The sequence below is a fragment of the Tenrec ecaudatus genome, chromosome 6, assembly GCF_050624435.1.
Source record: "Tenrec ecaudatus isolate mTenEca1 chromosome 6, mTenEca1.hap1, whole genome shotgun sequence".
Lineage (NCBI taxonomy): Eukaryota > Metazoa > Chordata > Mammalia > Afrosoricida > Tenrecidae > Tenrec > Tenrec ecaudatus.
The window spans coordinates 163510731-163528617 of record NC_134535.1 but is presented as its reverse complement, the minus strand read 5'-3'; the positions used below and the strand labels follow the sequence as shown (position 1 = coordinate 163528617).

The window sequence follows — 17887 nt, the reverse complement described above, 5'->3', positions numbered from 1 at the left end:
CCTCTGAAGTAAATTCTTCGGGAGTGGGGGGGGGGGGAGTGTAGCCATCGTTTTCATCCCTAGCGTGTAGATGTTTAGGGGTTCCATTTCATTTTTTACAACTTCCAATTTTTCTAGATTCATACTTGGTGCATTAGAATTTCTGCTTATGAATTAATATTTACAGCTGTTTCTTATTTTGCGTCATGCCCCATCAGCAAACGATGGTCCTGAAGGCTTTGCTCCCACAGGCCTTACTCGATCGTGATGGTCAACTCGGCTTTGAGCAGGCAGCTCTTCTTTGGTTATATTTTGAGTGCTTTCTGAACTGAGTGGCTCATCTAAGATTCCTCCTGACTCTCTTCTGATTCTTTTCAGGAGGCTTTTGGTAGCTGATAATGTTTCAGGTTTATGCACAAGTGTTTCAGTGGGTAATTCCAGCCATATTCCTGGCAATTAAAGTGCACTATTTATAATCTTTGAAAACTTCCTTAGAGTAGGTTTTATTGAACGACTTCCACAGGTAAACACAATGCGCGTAGGGGTTTTTATGACTCACAGACTGCCGTGCAGTGACAAAGGGTAGAACCAGGATTTGGGTGAAACTGGCTGTTCTCTTTCACTGCACTTTTGATGGTCACCAAGTTACCCATCACCCAAATAAGAAGAGAAACTCATTTGATTTTAGAGCGTGAAACTGCACAAACGTGACCCATTAAGAAAATAATATAAACTTTTCTCACTTTTTATTACATAGCTTATTTAAGCCTTTATAGTGTCAATAGCATTTGCTCATTTGCTTTATTTTTCACAGCAGTTAATGGATCCAAGGTGACTTTTCTTGGTAAGATATTGGCTGATGACGCATTGTTGTCACAGTTCAAAATGGACCTCTGGAACCTTTGACTGTTTTCATATTCTTGCCCTATATTAAATTTCAATTTCCTGGAGACGTACAGAGGAACTACTATTTGTGGCTCCTAGGACTGGCATGGGCACTTGTTCTCAACCTGGAGGTACACGTCAGATTCACTGGGTGCCTTTTCTGAGTACACATGGGTGACCAGATGGAAAACTTTTGTATAAAGGAATTTAGAAATTACTTCTACTTTTTAGCCACTCACAATGAATTTAAGGAGTCGGCTATTCAAGCAAATAGGCCCAGGACACTGGCTCCTCCTTGTCATCTTTGCAGTTGTCTCCTTCTTTCTTCCCAACTTTGACATTAGGTGTTCGAGAGCTCAACCCTTGTTCCTCGTTTCCCTTTGTTCTGTTTTCAGGGAGCTCATGAATTTAAACAATATCCACATACTGAAGATTTCCAAATGTATTTCCTGTCCCTGAACCTCTTCCCCGAATTTCAAGTTTCTATGGATTCTGCCTCATCATCATTTCCATGGGGTGTCTGTAAGGGACCTCAACATTGGCATGTCTCCCACTGGTCCAGGCCTGCCCTCTAATCTACTCCGCATTCTTTACCATGATGGTTGATGCCAACTCTGTCCTTCCAGTAGACCAGGCCTAAAACCTTTGATTTATCCTCGACCCTATCTTTTTATGTATCCTGTCTCTCATGGTTAACTTTTTGTGTCTACTTGGCTTAACTGTGGTTCCCAGTTGTTTGGCCAATCACTAATTGCTGTTATGAAGTAATTAAATCAGTTGGCCTTAAGTGAAGCAGATTTTTTTTCCTCCCAGAATGTGGGTGGACTTCACAATTGATCAACTGACCCTCATGGAACCAATGTGGTTTTTATGAGCAAAAAAAAAAAAGGAATTTCCTTACGGTGTGCTTTACCTCAACAGTATAAATAGAAAATTTGGGCAGAATTCCTTTTTACTCTTGTCATCACCTGATCTATGGATTTGGGGGTACAGGTCTGCAGAAGTCTCCAGCCTGTCACTTGACCTATGGGGTTTAGATTTGCCAGACCCCGCCTCTATACGAGCCAGTTTCTTGGAATATGTCTGTATCTCTAAATCTCTGGTTTTTTCCCCCTCTCTACTTGTGTTTCTTGCAGTCTAATCTGTTGCTAAATCTTATTAGCTCCCTTCAAATTACATTTAGAAGCTGATAATCTCTTAGTATCTCTACCACTCTCTTCTGATCCAAGCCACTGCCATCCCTCTTCTGGAATCTGGCAAGCATCCCTTAACGGGTTGCTAGACTTTCATTCCTGCTCTCATAGAGATGATTTTCAACAAAGTAGGTAGAGGAGTCCTTTAAAATGTAAATCCGTCAGGGCACTTCTTGGCTCTCTACCTTACCACTTCACTCCAAATAAACGACAAAGTTCTTACAGTGACCTACCAAACTCAGAGAAGAGCTGGCAAGATTTAGTGAGCATGCAAATCATGTGGCAATCTTGGTAAAGTGATTATGATTCCCTAGACCAGGGGTTGGAACGATGAGTGGGTATTTCTAACAAGTTAGGACAATGTCAAGTCCCTAGGTCCTGGATGAATCAACATATTACGTAGCGGGACCTGTGGCATCAGTCGACTTGATACCTTCTTGTGACCTGTAGCATCGGCCAACTTGTTACCTTCTTGACCTCATCTCCTAACACTTGCATGATTTATTCATGGGTGGATGCCACCCTGCTTCCACCTCCAGCCTTTTGCTTGCTATTCCTTTTGCCTAAAACACTCTTCCTCCAGCTCCACCGACTATATGTGCATAGCTTGTTCATTCCCTCTCTTCCTAAATCTGCTCAATCATCACCTCCCAGAAAGGGCTTCTCTGTCACTCTTGCTAAACTGCAAACCTAGTTCATAGACTTTCTTTCTCATTTTGTTTCCCTGCATAGAAGACGGTAGTATTTTTTAACTCTCTAAAATCTCACTGCCATCGAGTCACTTCTGACTTAGCCACCCTACAAGACAGAGACCTGCCTCCTGTGGGAATCCAAGATCATAAATCTTCCCTGGAGCAGAAAGCTTCATCTTTCTCCTGTGGAGCAGCTGCTGGTTTTGAACTGGTGACCCACGATGCCATCAGGGCTCCATATTAATTTAACATAGTATTCATGCATGCATTCGTTGGATTATTGTCCACCATCCTTACTATAATGTAAACGCCATCATAGCCTGGGGTTTTAGCTATGTTGTTTACTGGTGTGTTTTGGGTGACTAGATCAAGTGGCCTCCCCCTGCAGTCCAGGGGTCAGCCCACTGTGCCCCAGGGCTCCTTTGCCTCACCTCTATTGGGTACATAATGAATATTCATTAAGTGAATACAGGAAGCCAAAGGGTATGTGTTGTAGACCCATGTCCACCATAGTACACTATTCACAGGAGAAATAAGGTAGAAATAGTCCAAGTGCCTATCAATAGATGAATAAGTAAAATGTGTACAGACACACAATGGAATGTTGTTCAGCCATAAGGAGAAAGGGGGTTTTGATACATGCTACAACATGGTGACTAAAATAAGTCAGACACAAAAGATATCATATAATCCTATATTTTGAATTATCCAGGATGGGAGAATGCATACAGACCAAAGTTTAGGCTGCCTGGTATGGACAGAGGACAGGAGAGATCTTGTTTAAGGGATACTAAATTTCTATTAAGATTGATGAAAAACATTGCCAACAGTGGGGCTTGTTGCACAGAATGGTAATATAATTAATGTCACTGAATTGCACATATAGTAATGACTGTATAAAATCTTTAAATTGTCCTTTAATTTCTAATAAATTCTGATAGATCTATAGATTTCTTTATATAAACCTGAAAAGTAAGTCATCAGTTTAAATGCCCAGGAAGGTAATAGTGATCATATCGTAAGAGGAAGTATGAAAATTTAAAATAGTGGCTCATTCTTTGGTTTTTCACTATTTCTTTCCTGGTGATATGTTAACATGTTGCAGTTATTTATGAAGAAGAAGCTTCAAGATAATGAGAATTATGTATTTTTAATTTTTTTCTATGAGTTACTAATTGGCTACAGAATTTTTAAACAAACTTGTCCAATTAGTATGTTTAATTATTGAGAAATAATTCTGGGAAATTATATCATGAATAGGTTTCTGGCTGTGATATATATGTGTGTATATATATATATGTGTATGTGTAATCATTTTTGAGGCATAATCCACATACCATATAATTCAGTAGTCAATTATATCAAGAAGAATTATATAATCATTACCATAATCAATTGTAGATCATTTTCTTCTTTTTTTGCACTCCTTGTTATCAGCTCCTCATTTTCCCAAAAATTCCCCTGCCATAACCCCAAGAAACCATTATATAATTACTGTTTCTAGATCCACCCATCCTGGACTTTATATACTGAAAATCACACAAAGACAAAGCAAAAAAACAAAAGAGCTAACAGCAGTGACAAAATTTTTTCAAAAATTAAATTTCAATAGAAAGTAGAAGGCAGGAAATATTAAAAAACTAGAACAACTTTAAAATGGGTCAAAAGTGAGATCAAATGATATTGTTAAATTTTAACGTAACTTCCCAATAAATATTGGCCCAAAAATACCATATACTTACTATTTTAATGGCCTCCTTACTTCATTATGACTTGTGTTGAAATGGTGGAAGTGGCTCTGGTGCTGTCAATGAATATTATTGGAAGATTTTCCCTATCACCAACCACCATTGTTTGTGTAAACAGTGTCCAGTCCCTTTAGTGTTTACTCTGTACAAGTCAACAATTCAGGTACTCATATCATCTCCTTTTCTCAACAGTATTTTAAATTCTAGATCATTAGCTAAACTAATGACATTAACAATGCATTAGTGCTTATGCATTGGGCTGCTGGCCTCATAGTTAGCATCCAGCTCTAAGAGGGAAGGATAAGACTTTCTACTCCTGTGATGATTTGCAAGCTCGGAGACTCACAGGGGTAGTTCTATCTAGCCCTATACGATTACTGTGAGTCATCATTGGCTTGATGGCAATGGAAGTAATGCCCAAGAGGATGGTTGATATTGTTATTTAACATAAAATGACAGTGATGTCTCTAAGGTGAACTAATGATCTAAATAAACCGTTGATGAAGTGTAGGTTTTGGACCTACACTTAATTCTAGCCCAAATCTAAGAACAAGTAGTTTTTATGACATGGCCCTACTTCTGCTTGACCTCATGAAGCGGTCACTGAAAGATATGGGTGCTAAAGCAAAGTGTGGTGAAGAAACTGGATTGTGCCAACTTTCAGAAAAAGTAGTGCCTGGGGTCTTAAAGGCTTGTTTTTAAACAGGCAGCCATCTAAGTGAAGCATCAACTCAGTTCACATGGAAGTGACCCATCAGCCTGTGTGATCCAAGGATTGTAAGTCATATCATCCAGATCTAAAGGAGAGAATGGGATCAGAGTTTAAATTGTGAACATCAAGTTCGCAGAAGGCTGTGAATCACAGAACAAATTCCATCTGCAGGGTCCACACATACATTACTCGCCAGTGAATCCCCTCAGATCAGCGTTGAGGAGTGTGAATAACCCTGTTGCCAGACAGAGAGCATTGTAAAATCAATTATGGGAGATGTAGTTAAGTCAAAAGGTAATGTCTTATCATTTGACCTTCCTTTTGACCCATTTAAAAGCTGTCTCAGCTTTTTAAATGAAGGCCCAATACCTAAGGTGAATCCCTTCTGAACATGGACCAGGGATGTGAGCAGCCTTGTTATCATGCTGAATGCATTGGATAGTGGATTGTTGAAGAAGCGTTTGAGCTTCATGATCATTTAAATTGTGTTAGTGTGTAATATTCTTTGCTTTCTCTTCCATTGAGGTTTCTATATGTTTTACTTTTCAATTGAGATTTTTATGTTTTACTTTGATACTCTCATTCACTTGTGTTTGTTTGTCTTTTAATGTTTGTCTGTATCTGAAATCGGGATAAGTAAACCTATAGAGACGGTATCTGGATTAATGGTTCCTTGGGGATACGGTCCCTGGTGCTGTAGTGCAATCTGCAAGGTCAGAAACCACCAGCCAGCTCCGAGGGAGAAACTATTTTCTAATCCCAGAGTTTCAGTCTCAAACTCACAGGGGCAGTTCTACACTGCCCGATGGAATCCCTATGAGTGGCATCAAATTGATGGCCATGAATTTTTTTTTCTAGTTGCTTGGAGTGGAATGTTATTTTGGGGACCATGGTGTGGTTGACCCAAACCATGAGACTTTCCATTGCTTCATATGCATGTGAAAGTTGGACATTGAATAAAGAAGGATGGAGAAGAAGCCATGCATTTGAACTGTTATGGGTGCTGGAGAATAATCTTGACTCTTCAAAGTACCATGGACTGCTAAAAGGGCAAACCGATCTGTCCTGGAAGAAGTGCTCCTTGGAGGCAAGGATGACAAGACTTTGTCTTACATACTTTGGATGTATTGTCAGGAGAGAGAGTCCATGGGAAAGGACATTATGCTTGCTGAAGTGCAGGGACAGTGAGGAGAGAAAAGATGGGTTGACACCCTGGCTGTACCAATGGAATCAGGCACAGGAAGAATTGTAAAGAGGGTGCAGGACCAGGCCGTGTTTAGTTTGTTCGTGTGTCGGCTTGCTATACGCCGTAGCAGACTCAATGGCACCTAACATGGCAGGGGTGGGTGGGTGGGGAGACCATGGGGAAATGGGGAGCTAATAACCATGAGAACAAGAATGAAGAAAATGCTCTAAAATGGATTGAGGTGATGATTGTACAGTTCTTCTTGATGTGATCGAGCTATTGAATTGTATGATGTGTGAATTATATACCAATATAACTGTTGGGGGGAAATTTAACCTAATGACATCCTACCATAATCCACCTACCAATGCAGTATGCACAATGACAAGGTTAGTCACATCTCTGGACACTGTTCAGATGGAATTCACCAGAGGTTTGATCCCCATGTATTTCCCCTTCGCTTAAACAAAACAAAACAAAAAAACTGATATAACTATTATAAGGATCAAAAGGGAGGGTCAAAGAAGATGTTACATTTTAACCTAACTATACAATAATTGTCTCTACAGTAGTCTCTGGCTGATAACAGGCTATGCAGCTTTCAGGAAACTCTTAGAGTAGCCCTACGGGGATCGAACCCATGTTTATGCTGTGTATCTGTAACCATCCAGATGAACTATTCTTTCTTTTTCTCCTTGAACATAATTGCTTGCACTCCCGTACTCTGGCTTCTGGCTGGACTTAACCTATAGGAGTTATTGATGGAGGAGTAGAAGGTGGGAAGATGGAGCATTTGGGAAGTTTGCAGATCCTTGCCTATGGGCTGGGGGTGGTGATATCTGAATTTTCAGCAAAGGTCAGTGGTCCTCTGCTTCAGCTGCGACAACAGCCTTTTCTGAGCTTAGGTGTCCTCGAGGCCTCGGGGTGATCTCAGCTCTCTTCCAGCACCCCAGATACTCGCCCGGTTTGCTTCACCCAACTCTAGCAAATTCCAATCCGTCGTACCTGGACACGCCATTCCTTCTTGGTTGGTAAGATGAGTCAACAAGTGTCTTATTTCCCAGCACGTGTGTTTAAAATATTAATACCAAGACCCCAGTGCAGGAATTCATTTTCATGGGCAGAACAAGTGTTCTGTTTCTCCTTTTTTGGATCAACATCTGACTTTTGCGAATATGGCTTTGGAGATGGTACTGGGGCTGTGGACACTGGCGCCTTCGGGGTTCAACCCCAAAGCTGCTTGTTCTCACAGAGAACTTGTCTGCAGGACACTAGATGGGGTGGGAAGAACAAAAGGTAGAGATCCTTTTCTTCTATGTCAGCTGACAACACTCAGAGTATTCTAATTTGAAGTCACCGTCTTGCAGAGCTGAAGTAATGTAAATGAAAATCTTCTGGTAGTGGATGAAATATTCAGCACCACTCTATAGCCCACCCCCAGCCTCCATTTGTAACTCTCATACCCTTACCAGCCATTATTTTTTAAAGTCTTACCCAGAGGAAACTGTGTAGCACTGCATTCATTTGCTGGATGAACTTTCATGTACACTTGAGCTCTTTGGAGGTTTGGTGGAAACTAGCTGCAAAAAGCTCTTTATTTATCTGGCCTTTATGTATATATAACAAAACATTGACTATTTCCATATTTTTTCACATGTACAGTTCAAGTACATTGATTATGTTAATCATGTTGTGCAACCATTTCTACATTTGTTTCCAGATTTTTCCATCCTCCCTCTTTTCTCCCCCCCACCCCCTTCCTAACTACTAATAACTTTCTTTTCTATATGTCTGCCTCTTCTGGATATCCCATATAGGCAAAGTCATGCCATATTTATAATTTTGTGACTGACTTATTTCAGACAACATAATGGCTTCAAGATTCATCTGTGGTGTAGTGTGTATCAGAATCTATTTGTTTATTAAAATGTGAAGAACTCAAAATCATTTAAAAGGGAGATAAGTCTTCCATTTACTTAGAGACTGGTGGACACCTTAATCACTGTCGTCCTTAGTCACCTTTTCAGCCTATAATGGATTCCCTCCCATTTTCAGCCAAACAAAAAGTATGTCTGTAAAGGAGATACTAACACTGGAAGGCAGACACGCTTCAAGCTAATGGGCCCTGTGAGATCGGAAGGGCAACATTTGCTCAAATACAAAGTTCAGAAGAAGAGACGGGATTAGGAAAGAAAGGGGCATGGAAATGGGAAACTGGGAGAAAGTGGGCCATGTGATGTTACATTGTGGAGACTGCAATCAATGACATGAAACAAAATGCGTATGAATTGTTGAGTGGTAAAATGATTTGTTCTGTAAATTTTGACCTGGTCACAATAAAGAAAAATATTTTTTTCTCTTTATATTGTATGCCTGCCTCCTTAAGGCTTTTTGACCCATGTAGAACATCACTTAGAAACCGACAGCCTTGTTATGACTTACTCCACAGGAGAAAGATGAGGCTTTCTACCCCTGTAAAGGGTCATTAGAGACCCACTGGGGCATTTCCACCCTTTCCTGTGGCGTTGCTGGGAGCTGGAATCAACTCAGAGGCAGTTAGTTTGAGTCGTATAGTTTCTGAGACTGTAAGTCTTTAAAGGAGAAAAAAGCCTCATCTTTCTCCAGTGGAGCGGCTGTGGGGTTTGAACCGCCAACCTGGTTGTTAACAATCCAGTGCTTATCACACTGTCACCCAGGGCTCCTCCTATGAAGATAGGTTATAAAAAACTAAGTTTGTTTCTCAGCTGCTTAAAGAGGACTGACAAATGAATATCCTCAAGATAAATTCAAGGCACTAAAAAAGTACCCAATAAATATTTAATGATTCAATTAATTAACCATAAAATGATAGTATTTAAAAAGTCCTGCTTATGCCTTAATTGAGATAAGCCTAGTCACAGCATGTGAGTCTTCATCTCTGAAATGAAATTTCTAGACAAAATATTTAAACTTTTCATATGATATTTATTTAGTGTGCCATCTATAAATTGTGACTTGCTTTGAGTATTAATAATGTTTTGATAAATATTCTTTATTCTTTTGAAAATAATTTGGTGCATTAGTTAGTGTGATTTATTGATGTCCTGGTATAAGAAAATGTTTCTGATAGAATTAATTTTCGGTTGCATTATGAAAATAGATGAGATGCAGCATGATATATGGGAAAGCGAGCCAGACTGAATCAAAAGACCTGAGCTTAATTCTTAGCTCTTCCACTTAGAATGCTTTATCGAGCAAGCTATTTATCTTGTCAGAATTTTCGTTTTGCCACCCATAAAAATGGGGGTGATGCAAAAGAGGTAGCAGCTGCCTCTTAAGACTGCGGGGTCTGGTCTACGCTTTGCAAGTTGCAAAATTCCCGAGTGCACATTTGCAGCAAGTTTGATGCGATTTACAATTTCTCACTAAAGAGCCATCCTTTATAGAGACACATTTCTTCCACGAATTGGGACACACTTGGAGTTTTCGTGTCTGAAGATTTTCTACTTCAGTCCTGCTCTCATCTTACCAACAGTGTTAGGGTTCTCCAGAAAACCAAACCAGTGATGTGTACATATGTAGAGAGACATTTATCCCCAGAGATTGCTCACACAGTTGTAGAAGGGGGTCAGCCCAGTCTGCTTCAAGTCCATAAGTCAGCTATTAAGCTGGAGGGGATTCCTGAGCATGTATTTGTCGGGGAGCTGTCGGACCAAGTAGGAAAATGAAATAAAAACAGGAAGACTACAGATGGATGGAGGCAAAGTCAAACAAATCCAAAGTCAGGAGCCTGCTGATGGCTCCTGGGATCGGCAGACGACTTGCCGAAAGTTGTCGAACCAGATGCAAGATCCAGATCCAGCAGAAGTGACAAGTGCCCCAGAGCCTCTACTTCAAAAGGAGCAGGCCCCATCCCACCCAGAGTCATTCTTCCCATTGCACCAAGGGGGCTGCCCTCCACCCTAACTGCTAGATGCTCACAAAGTTTCTCACATTATCTCTGATCCCATCATGGAGTTGATTGCATTGAGTTAAATCATACGGGGGGGGGGGGGGGATTACTGCCAAACTACTGGGAACCCTGGTCCAGCCGAGTTGACACAAAACCTGACACACCATCTTGATTGTTCTGTGGCAGTCTCAATTTTCCAAATAAAGTTGGTAAGTGATTTACTTTTCAGGAGAAAAAAGACAAACGTGGAGAATAAGCTCCTTATCCTTGGATTCTTCCTTTTGATAGTATCAGGGAGTAATGCATCATTTTTATATGGCACATAAAAAAAGATTTTTTTTGGAACATAGTAACCTCTGTCTCCCTATTGCAAAATTGACAGGGCTATTCTTTTAAAATAGATAAGTTTGCTATATTGTGTAGTCTTGGTTTTAAATATCAGTGATAGTAAAGTCAAAAGCTACCATGTGTGGCTGATTTACAAGAAGTCTCCCATGAGTTTTGCTCCTATGCCTGTCTTTTAGCTGAATTAGTGTGTAATTTGGAATCGTTTGGTAAAGTTCATGTCTAATGTTAGCCCAACATTTATCATAGTACATGGTGTCCCTTTTGATGCATAAAAAAAAACAACATGTAAAAACACTTCCAGGTACACTAAAACACCCTTAGCCTAACAACATAATAAATATAATGTTCTGATGCATGCCACAAAGGAATGGCAGTTTATTATTATGAACCGTTGTATGCACCTTGAACCCTTAACATCCTGGGCTTTATGTATGCTCTCAGGAGGGGAAGTGCGTCAGAACTTTGTAACCTGGTGACTTCTTGGTACATTATAATTAGCAACTTCAGATATGATTATTTTTTCCCTAAAACACAATGAGTACTTGGTCTCTCAAATCTCACTTCATAGCGACCCCGTAGAACAGGCTTGACCTGCCCCAGTGGATTTCCAGGACCTCAGCTATTGGTGGGAGCAGAAAGCGTCATTCTGGAGGAGCTGGTGGTTTGAAACAGTTGACTGTAGAGTTAGCAGCCCAGTGTTTAACCACTACACCAAGGCACCCTGATATACTTGACCGACCTCACCTATTTCACAGTGCGAATGTGTTCTAATTGGCAATCGATAGTATTATTTAAAACCAAGCTTGATATAGAAGCAAGAGTAATTTTTAAATGACCCCAAATCTCTGCTCTTCTGTAAGCCAGAGTAAAAGTACGGATGTGCATTTTCACAAAATCTTACCAGAAATAAAATTACATGTCATTTCCCAAGGTCATAGTTGCTGGAGAAGCTTACATAATGTTGTCTAACCAAGGCTTTGTGGATCAGCCGTGCCTCAGAAGGTCAAAGGTATCGCAAAGTCAGACCTGACCATGTGGCTAGGCCTCATTAGCGTCACTTGAATGGCCATGTCAAAGGTGGTGAGTCGAAAAAGATAGGATCGTGGTGCACCAGTGCATTTTTCACGATCAGATGTGGAGGAAGGGGGAAGCAGAGAGCACCAATTTGTTATAGTTGAAGATTTCTGTGATGTAAACATACGCGCCATAGGAAATTTCAAATGAGCAGTGGTTTGAAAACTCGCTCACAACATGACTTAAAAGGGCCAACTCCTAAATGCCAGTATCAGTAGGCTTCAGAACCTGACTAGGAGAAAGCATTGAAGAAGGGAACAAAGAATCCCCAAATTCAGTCTAGTCTAACAAAAAGGATTGAGGCAGAAGGTTATGCTAAAGCTAAACCGCAGGGCCTTCGGCGAGGGATTCATTGTATGCTTTGCTTTAAGATTGTGGAAGATTCAGTCTCTCATGTCAAGCCACATAATCCGTTTCCTGCATTTTCTGTTTGAAATCATCAGTAAATTCTACATGAATTACTATTGAAGCACCTGGAGACGGAGGACGGGGACAGTGGACCTTTGGGTCACCCGTGAAAAGGAAAGCAGGGAGATAAGAATTTAATGAGCTGATCCTGCACATATGCTCTCAGCTGAAAAGCCTTTGGTCACACAGTGAAGCCTAGACCCTACCACAGGGTCATTTGTGGGTAGGCAAAGTGAGGGAAGTCCAGCACTATAGAAAATTATAACAAGAAGACCTCAATCCCATGGAAGACAGGGATGCTACTATGAACTTATTTACAGCAGTCTACGCTCTCATTCCATTTCATGTTTTTATTTAAAAATTATGTTACCAAGTTAACAAGGAATTCCTCTTGGGATTGTGCTAGCCTACACATGGTCAGTCCTTGAGATCCTGTGGGGAAGAGACAGGCAGGAAGGTAAACTACCTTGTAAACACGTGATGAATTCACTTCATAAGCTGGATGGACATGGAGAACATTATGCTGAGTTAAATCAGTCACTTACAAAAGGACAAATAGTGTATGTGACTGCAGATATTAGACGTCAAATACAGGCCAATTCACAGAAAAAAACCCACATCCTGTATAAACCACCAAGGGTAGGAGGGAAAAGAGGGTAAATCACTAACGGGAGGGTAAACCAAATCCCCTGCCATTGTATATATTCCAACTCTTAGTGACCCTATAGGACAGAGTAGAACTACTCCTTAGGGTTTCTGAAACTATGAATCTTTAGGGGAGCAGGCAGCCTTGTCTGTTGGGTTTGAACCACAGACCTTGTTGTTAGCAGCCCAATGCACAGGCCATCGCACCAACTGGAGACTAGACACACATTTCTTTCGGTCAAAGAAAAGGCACTATGCAATAAGGGGACTATCAGCACAAAATAGTCAAGGCAAAGGAAGACACTTAGAAGAACACATGAATTAAAGGCAACAAAGGTGAATACAAGCACACACACAAACCTGCAGTCAGAGTAATAACAATAACCCACGAGTGGCCTTTTGACAGACATGCCAACTGAAAATGAGTGGGAGGTAAATGGAACTACCTCTGGGACTATTTATAGATTTGATAGAGGATATTTTTCCACCTGCTATTTATATGAGCTACAAATAAATCCATGACTATAGCTGAGCATTCAGGAGGCAAAATCATGAAAACTTCTTAGCCGTAAACAAATGCCTTGAGAGTGGCTTGCTGGGCCTGAGGGCCAGGACAACACTCTTAGCACCATCAAGGTCAATTGGCATCACAGGTCACCAGGACAAGGTTCTGTGTCCTAGCTGGGTGAGAAACAACTGGAGTCTTAAAAGCTTAAGAGTGGCCAAGTACGGTGAAACTATTGGTCTCTTCTCACCTGGAGCATAGAAGAGTAAAGAAAATCAAAGATTCAAGGAAACAATTTGTCCATAGGACTGACTGATGGAGCACTGGAACCACAGCTTCCATGACAATTGAGACCAGAAGAACTAGATGGTGCCTTGCGTCCACTATCAACTCGAAAAGGAATCACAATAGGAGGCCCTGGATAAGGTGGGAGAAACATGTGGAATAGAACTAAAGACGGTAAAAAAAAACTAGGATTATTGGTTCTGTCTATGGCCCTTAGGTACCCTTCTACCCTAGAACCAGGCGCACACTTGTGGACACACTCAGGTAAACACTAGACCGGCCTACAAGGTGAGCAGTGACACTGGATGATACATACTATTAGGAAAACCAACTGGAGGAGAGCAAAGGGGAATCCATTGACCAGAGTAAAGCTCAGAAGCAGAAAGGTAGAGAAAGGAGGGGTCAGAGGAAATGGTAAAACATGGAGGAACTGGATATTGCTTAAATGTCATGAATCAAAATGTGTATCAGTTGTTTAATAGCAAAACAATTTTCTTTGTAAAGTTTTACTCAAATCACGAGGAAAGTGGTCACTAAACGGAGCGCATTGGTGAGTTTAGTACAGAAGGTCAAAGGCAGAAGCCTGACTTGAACAGTTAGAACTTGTCAGCAGAACCCCCCTAGGCGTCATGCTGCACCTGATGTGGTTTCCAAAATTTTATGTATTGGGGGGAGGGGTTGTATTTTTTTTATTTAATTGGACATATTAGGGGTTTTATGTCATTGAATGTTTTTTTTTATTTTGGGGCTATGAAAATCAGGACTAATGAACCTATAGAGGCAGCAAGTGGAATAAGGATTTTGTGGGGAGGGAGACACAGAGCTGGTGGTGTGCTGAAGGGGTGATGACATCGAGGGGTCCATAGAAGAAGAATGCTTGGCAACTGATGTGATATCAAATTTACAATTCTGCTGGACGTGATTGAACAATGGAGTAACTTGATACATGTATTAATACCAATTGATGAAATAAAAAAAATTTTAATATGTGAGAGCTTTATGAAGCAACAAATACAACACTATTGTTAGGTTTGTAACAAAATACAAATGAAAGAATCCATCTATCAACACAATCTGGCTTTTAAATGTATTGCTCAGAATAAATCTGTGAGATTGTTGTTGTTAGGTGCATTGAGCTGGCCTAGTGACCGATGCACAACATCGGTCCTACGCTTGAGCCCATTGGTGTGGCCACTGTGTCAACCCATCTCCTTGAGAGCTGCCTCTTTTTTGCTGCCCCTCTACTTTACCAAGCAAGATGACCTTCTCCAGGGACTGGTCTCTCCTGACAACATGTCCAAAATATGTTAAGAGGGAATCTCATCATCTTCGCCTCTAAGGACCACTCTGGCTATACTTCTTCCAAGACAGACCTGTCTGTCTTTTTAGGAGTCTGTGGTACTGTCAGTAGTATTCTCCAGGACCACCATTCAACTGCATGGATTCTTCTTTGGTCTTCCTATTCAAGACCCAACTTTGAATACTCTTTAAGATTATTCTGTGGGAAAATTTGTCTGTAAGTCACAAGATAACTACCAATTTGGACTCTGAAAAAGAGGATAATCCATTCATTTCTGGTAAGTATAAAGCATGTGTTTTTCAGGAAGTTAAAGCTAAAGTTGAACAATCTTAAGATCTGTATATAAGAAGGCTATGTTATTATAGTTTGTAGTATTAGATTTGATTACTTTGTAGATGTGAGTATGTTGTGTTGTTTTATTTGTAGTAATGAATTGGGTTTATAATATGTACAAATTACAAATTCCTCAACTAACAACACGATGGTTTAAAAAGTTTATGATCCTAGAGTTTCATATGATATTTACTTATTTCTACTTCATCTTATTTCAGAAAAGGGTTAGAGGGCTAAAATGAGTAAGTTATAAAAGTTACCTCCAAGAGGGACTTACATGTTTGATTCGCCATTTGTGAGAACTTTATATTCTAATTTCATTGGCATTAACTTTTAGGTATTCAGAGGATGACTACATTCGACTTGTCGCAGATATTCAGAGCTGTCCATGGAAACAACAAACAGAAGAATATGAAAAATTTAGGTAAAACAAGAACCATAAGTAAAAGGAGACCAAAATGTTTTGTGCATCTGCTTTATAGGGCAAAGAGGCATCGTATTGTTTAGAGGAAAGTAGAAGGGGTCACCCCCTTCTATGAGGATGATTTCTTGGCATCTTGGACTTTTAATACAATTAAATATGTCCAACTCCCCCATTCCTTTGCCATCACTGTTGTAGAAATTGGTATTATGTTATTAGAATTAAATTTTCAAACTCTAAATTCAAAAGATAATTTTATTGGATGGTTTGTGGATGTGTTTTTAATTTCTTGTACCCTTTATATTCGGGATGCATACATGTGAGAGATCTGGCCATGTCCCGTTAGGTGTTCTGCTGGCCCAAGGGGCTGATGGTGGAGGAATGTGAATATTGCAGAGCGGATTTTAGCAGCTGCAGTTAGGCTGAAATGTGACGCCTTAAGTCTCCCTTCCACCCACTTTAAATGTATTCGATTAAGTAATTAATTAATTGCCACTTACTTTTTTATTGAAGTTGCACTCCTGTTTTATTTGGTCAATGTTGCTGGATCCTGTTTTTTGTCTTGTTTTGTATGCTTTTCTGTACTGGAAAGTGAGCATGGCTGGATCTGTGAAGGCAGCAACCAGGGGGATGGAAGAGTGGGGGTGGGGCATGAGGAGTCAGCGGCAATGGGGACAAGAGGAAGAAAAGGTTTCAAGGGTGATTGTGGTGATGACTGCACCACCCTTCTTAATATGACTGAAATATTGCATTGCACGATAGGCTCATTATAGCTCAGTACAATGGCTTTCTAACAAGAGGTTGATGATCAAATCCATCCATTGGCTCTGTGGGGACAAAGGGCTTGGTGTTCTGCAGCCTTACTACTGGGGGCAGTTGTACTTTGTCAAACGGAGTTGCTAAGATCCAGAATAGACTAGAGGACATCTAACAACACGTATATGCATGTGTATGAGTTTATGTATGTAGATATTATTGTCAATAACATGTAATAGTGTTAGGGAATATTTGGAAAACATTGAAGAAAAATTGATAATCTCATCACTAGAAAAGAATCCATTTTTATTTCTACATCGTCTCTTCCATATATTCTCATTACCAAAAAAAAAAAATCACTGCTATCAAGACAATGCTTCCTCACAGTGACCCTATAGGCCAGGGTAGAACTGCCCCTGTGAGTTTCCAAGATTGTAACTCTTTATGGGAGTGAAAAGCCCCATCTTTCTGCTGTGGAGTGACTGATGGTTTCGAACTGCTGACCTTGTGGATAGCAGCCCAATACGTAATCCACTATACCACCAGGGTTCCTGTGTCTTCGCATTAGGTTTTGAAAATTGGTATCATTAAGGAGCTGGAGTTGCTCATGGTAGTAACTTGGTACAGATCCTTCAAACTGACAAAACCAGCTTATTGGCTGTTAATGAAAGATCTCTTGGTGCACTTGAGTGACTTGAAGTCCACCTGACAAAAGTAGATTTTGTTAAGGAGATATATACTGTGCAGTGTAAGCATTGTTACCAATCTGGTACCTATCCAGTGGTGGGATTCAAATAATTGAACAATTGGTTTGCTGCCCTAATGATGATTTTAAGTATGTGTATATATATATATATATATATATATATATATATATATATATATATATATAAAGGTAGTTTATTATTTCCTACAGTTAATACTTAAATAAGAACAATAAAAGTGGTACACAAAACTAGATTGCTATAAGAAAGCATTTTCAAATATTAAATTTTGTCAGGTAAGTAATACCTGACAAAACAATAAAACTGTTCAGACATTTCAGCATTGCTCCTTTTTTGGTTTGGGGCATATAAGGGAAATTCTGTACACATATGATGCTTTGATATAATTTTGACCTGGATGAGAGATCAATTGTCAAGAAAAGTTAGTATCATTTATTTTTTTAATAATCAGCAAGGCAATATATTCTTAATTAACTGACAAGAGACATATGTTCCAGAATAAAACTCATGAAAGATAAATGCTCTTATAAACTCATAGGCTTAAAAATATAGCCAGTAACAACACCATAGACAGGGGAACAGCTAGAGAATTAAACCAACAACGAGGAGGACATAGAGATCCTGGGGGTGTTTGAGCAACAGCAAGCTGGCTGAGAGGAATCATTAAGAGGAAGAAGAAGGGCGAGCATGATGGTGGGGCTGCAGGAAAGTAAAAGGAAGCAGAGGAATGGTCTAGGAAGCAAAGCTATGGATAGATGCAT

At 40.1% G+C, this 17887-nt stretch overlaps 1 protein-coding gene across 1 annotated transcript in view; it reads left to right on the top strand.

Annotated features, from left to right (window-relative positions):
* Window positions 1–17887, top strand: part of ST8SIA6 (ST8 alpha-N-acetyl-neuraminide alpha-2,8-sialyltransferase 6) — a 177178-nt gene that overhangs the window by 105986 nt on the left and 53305 nt on the right. Inside the window, exon 4 of the mRNA XM_075552454.1 lies at window positions 15562–15648. Coding sequence (XP_075408569.1) covers window positions 15562–15648 — 87 coding nt within the window. The remainder of the gene's footprint in view (window positions 1–15561; window positions 15649–17887) is intronic.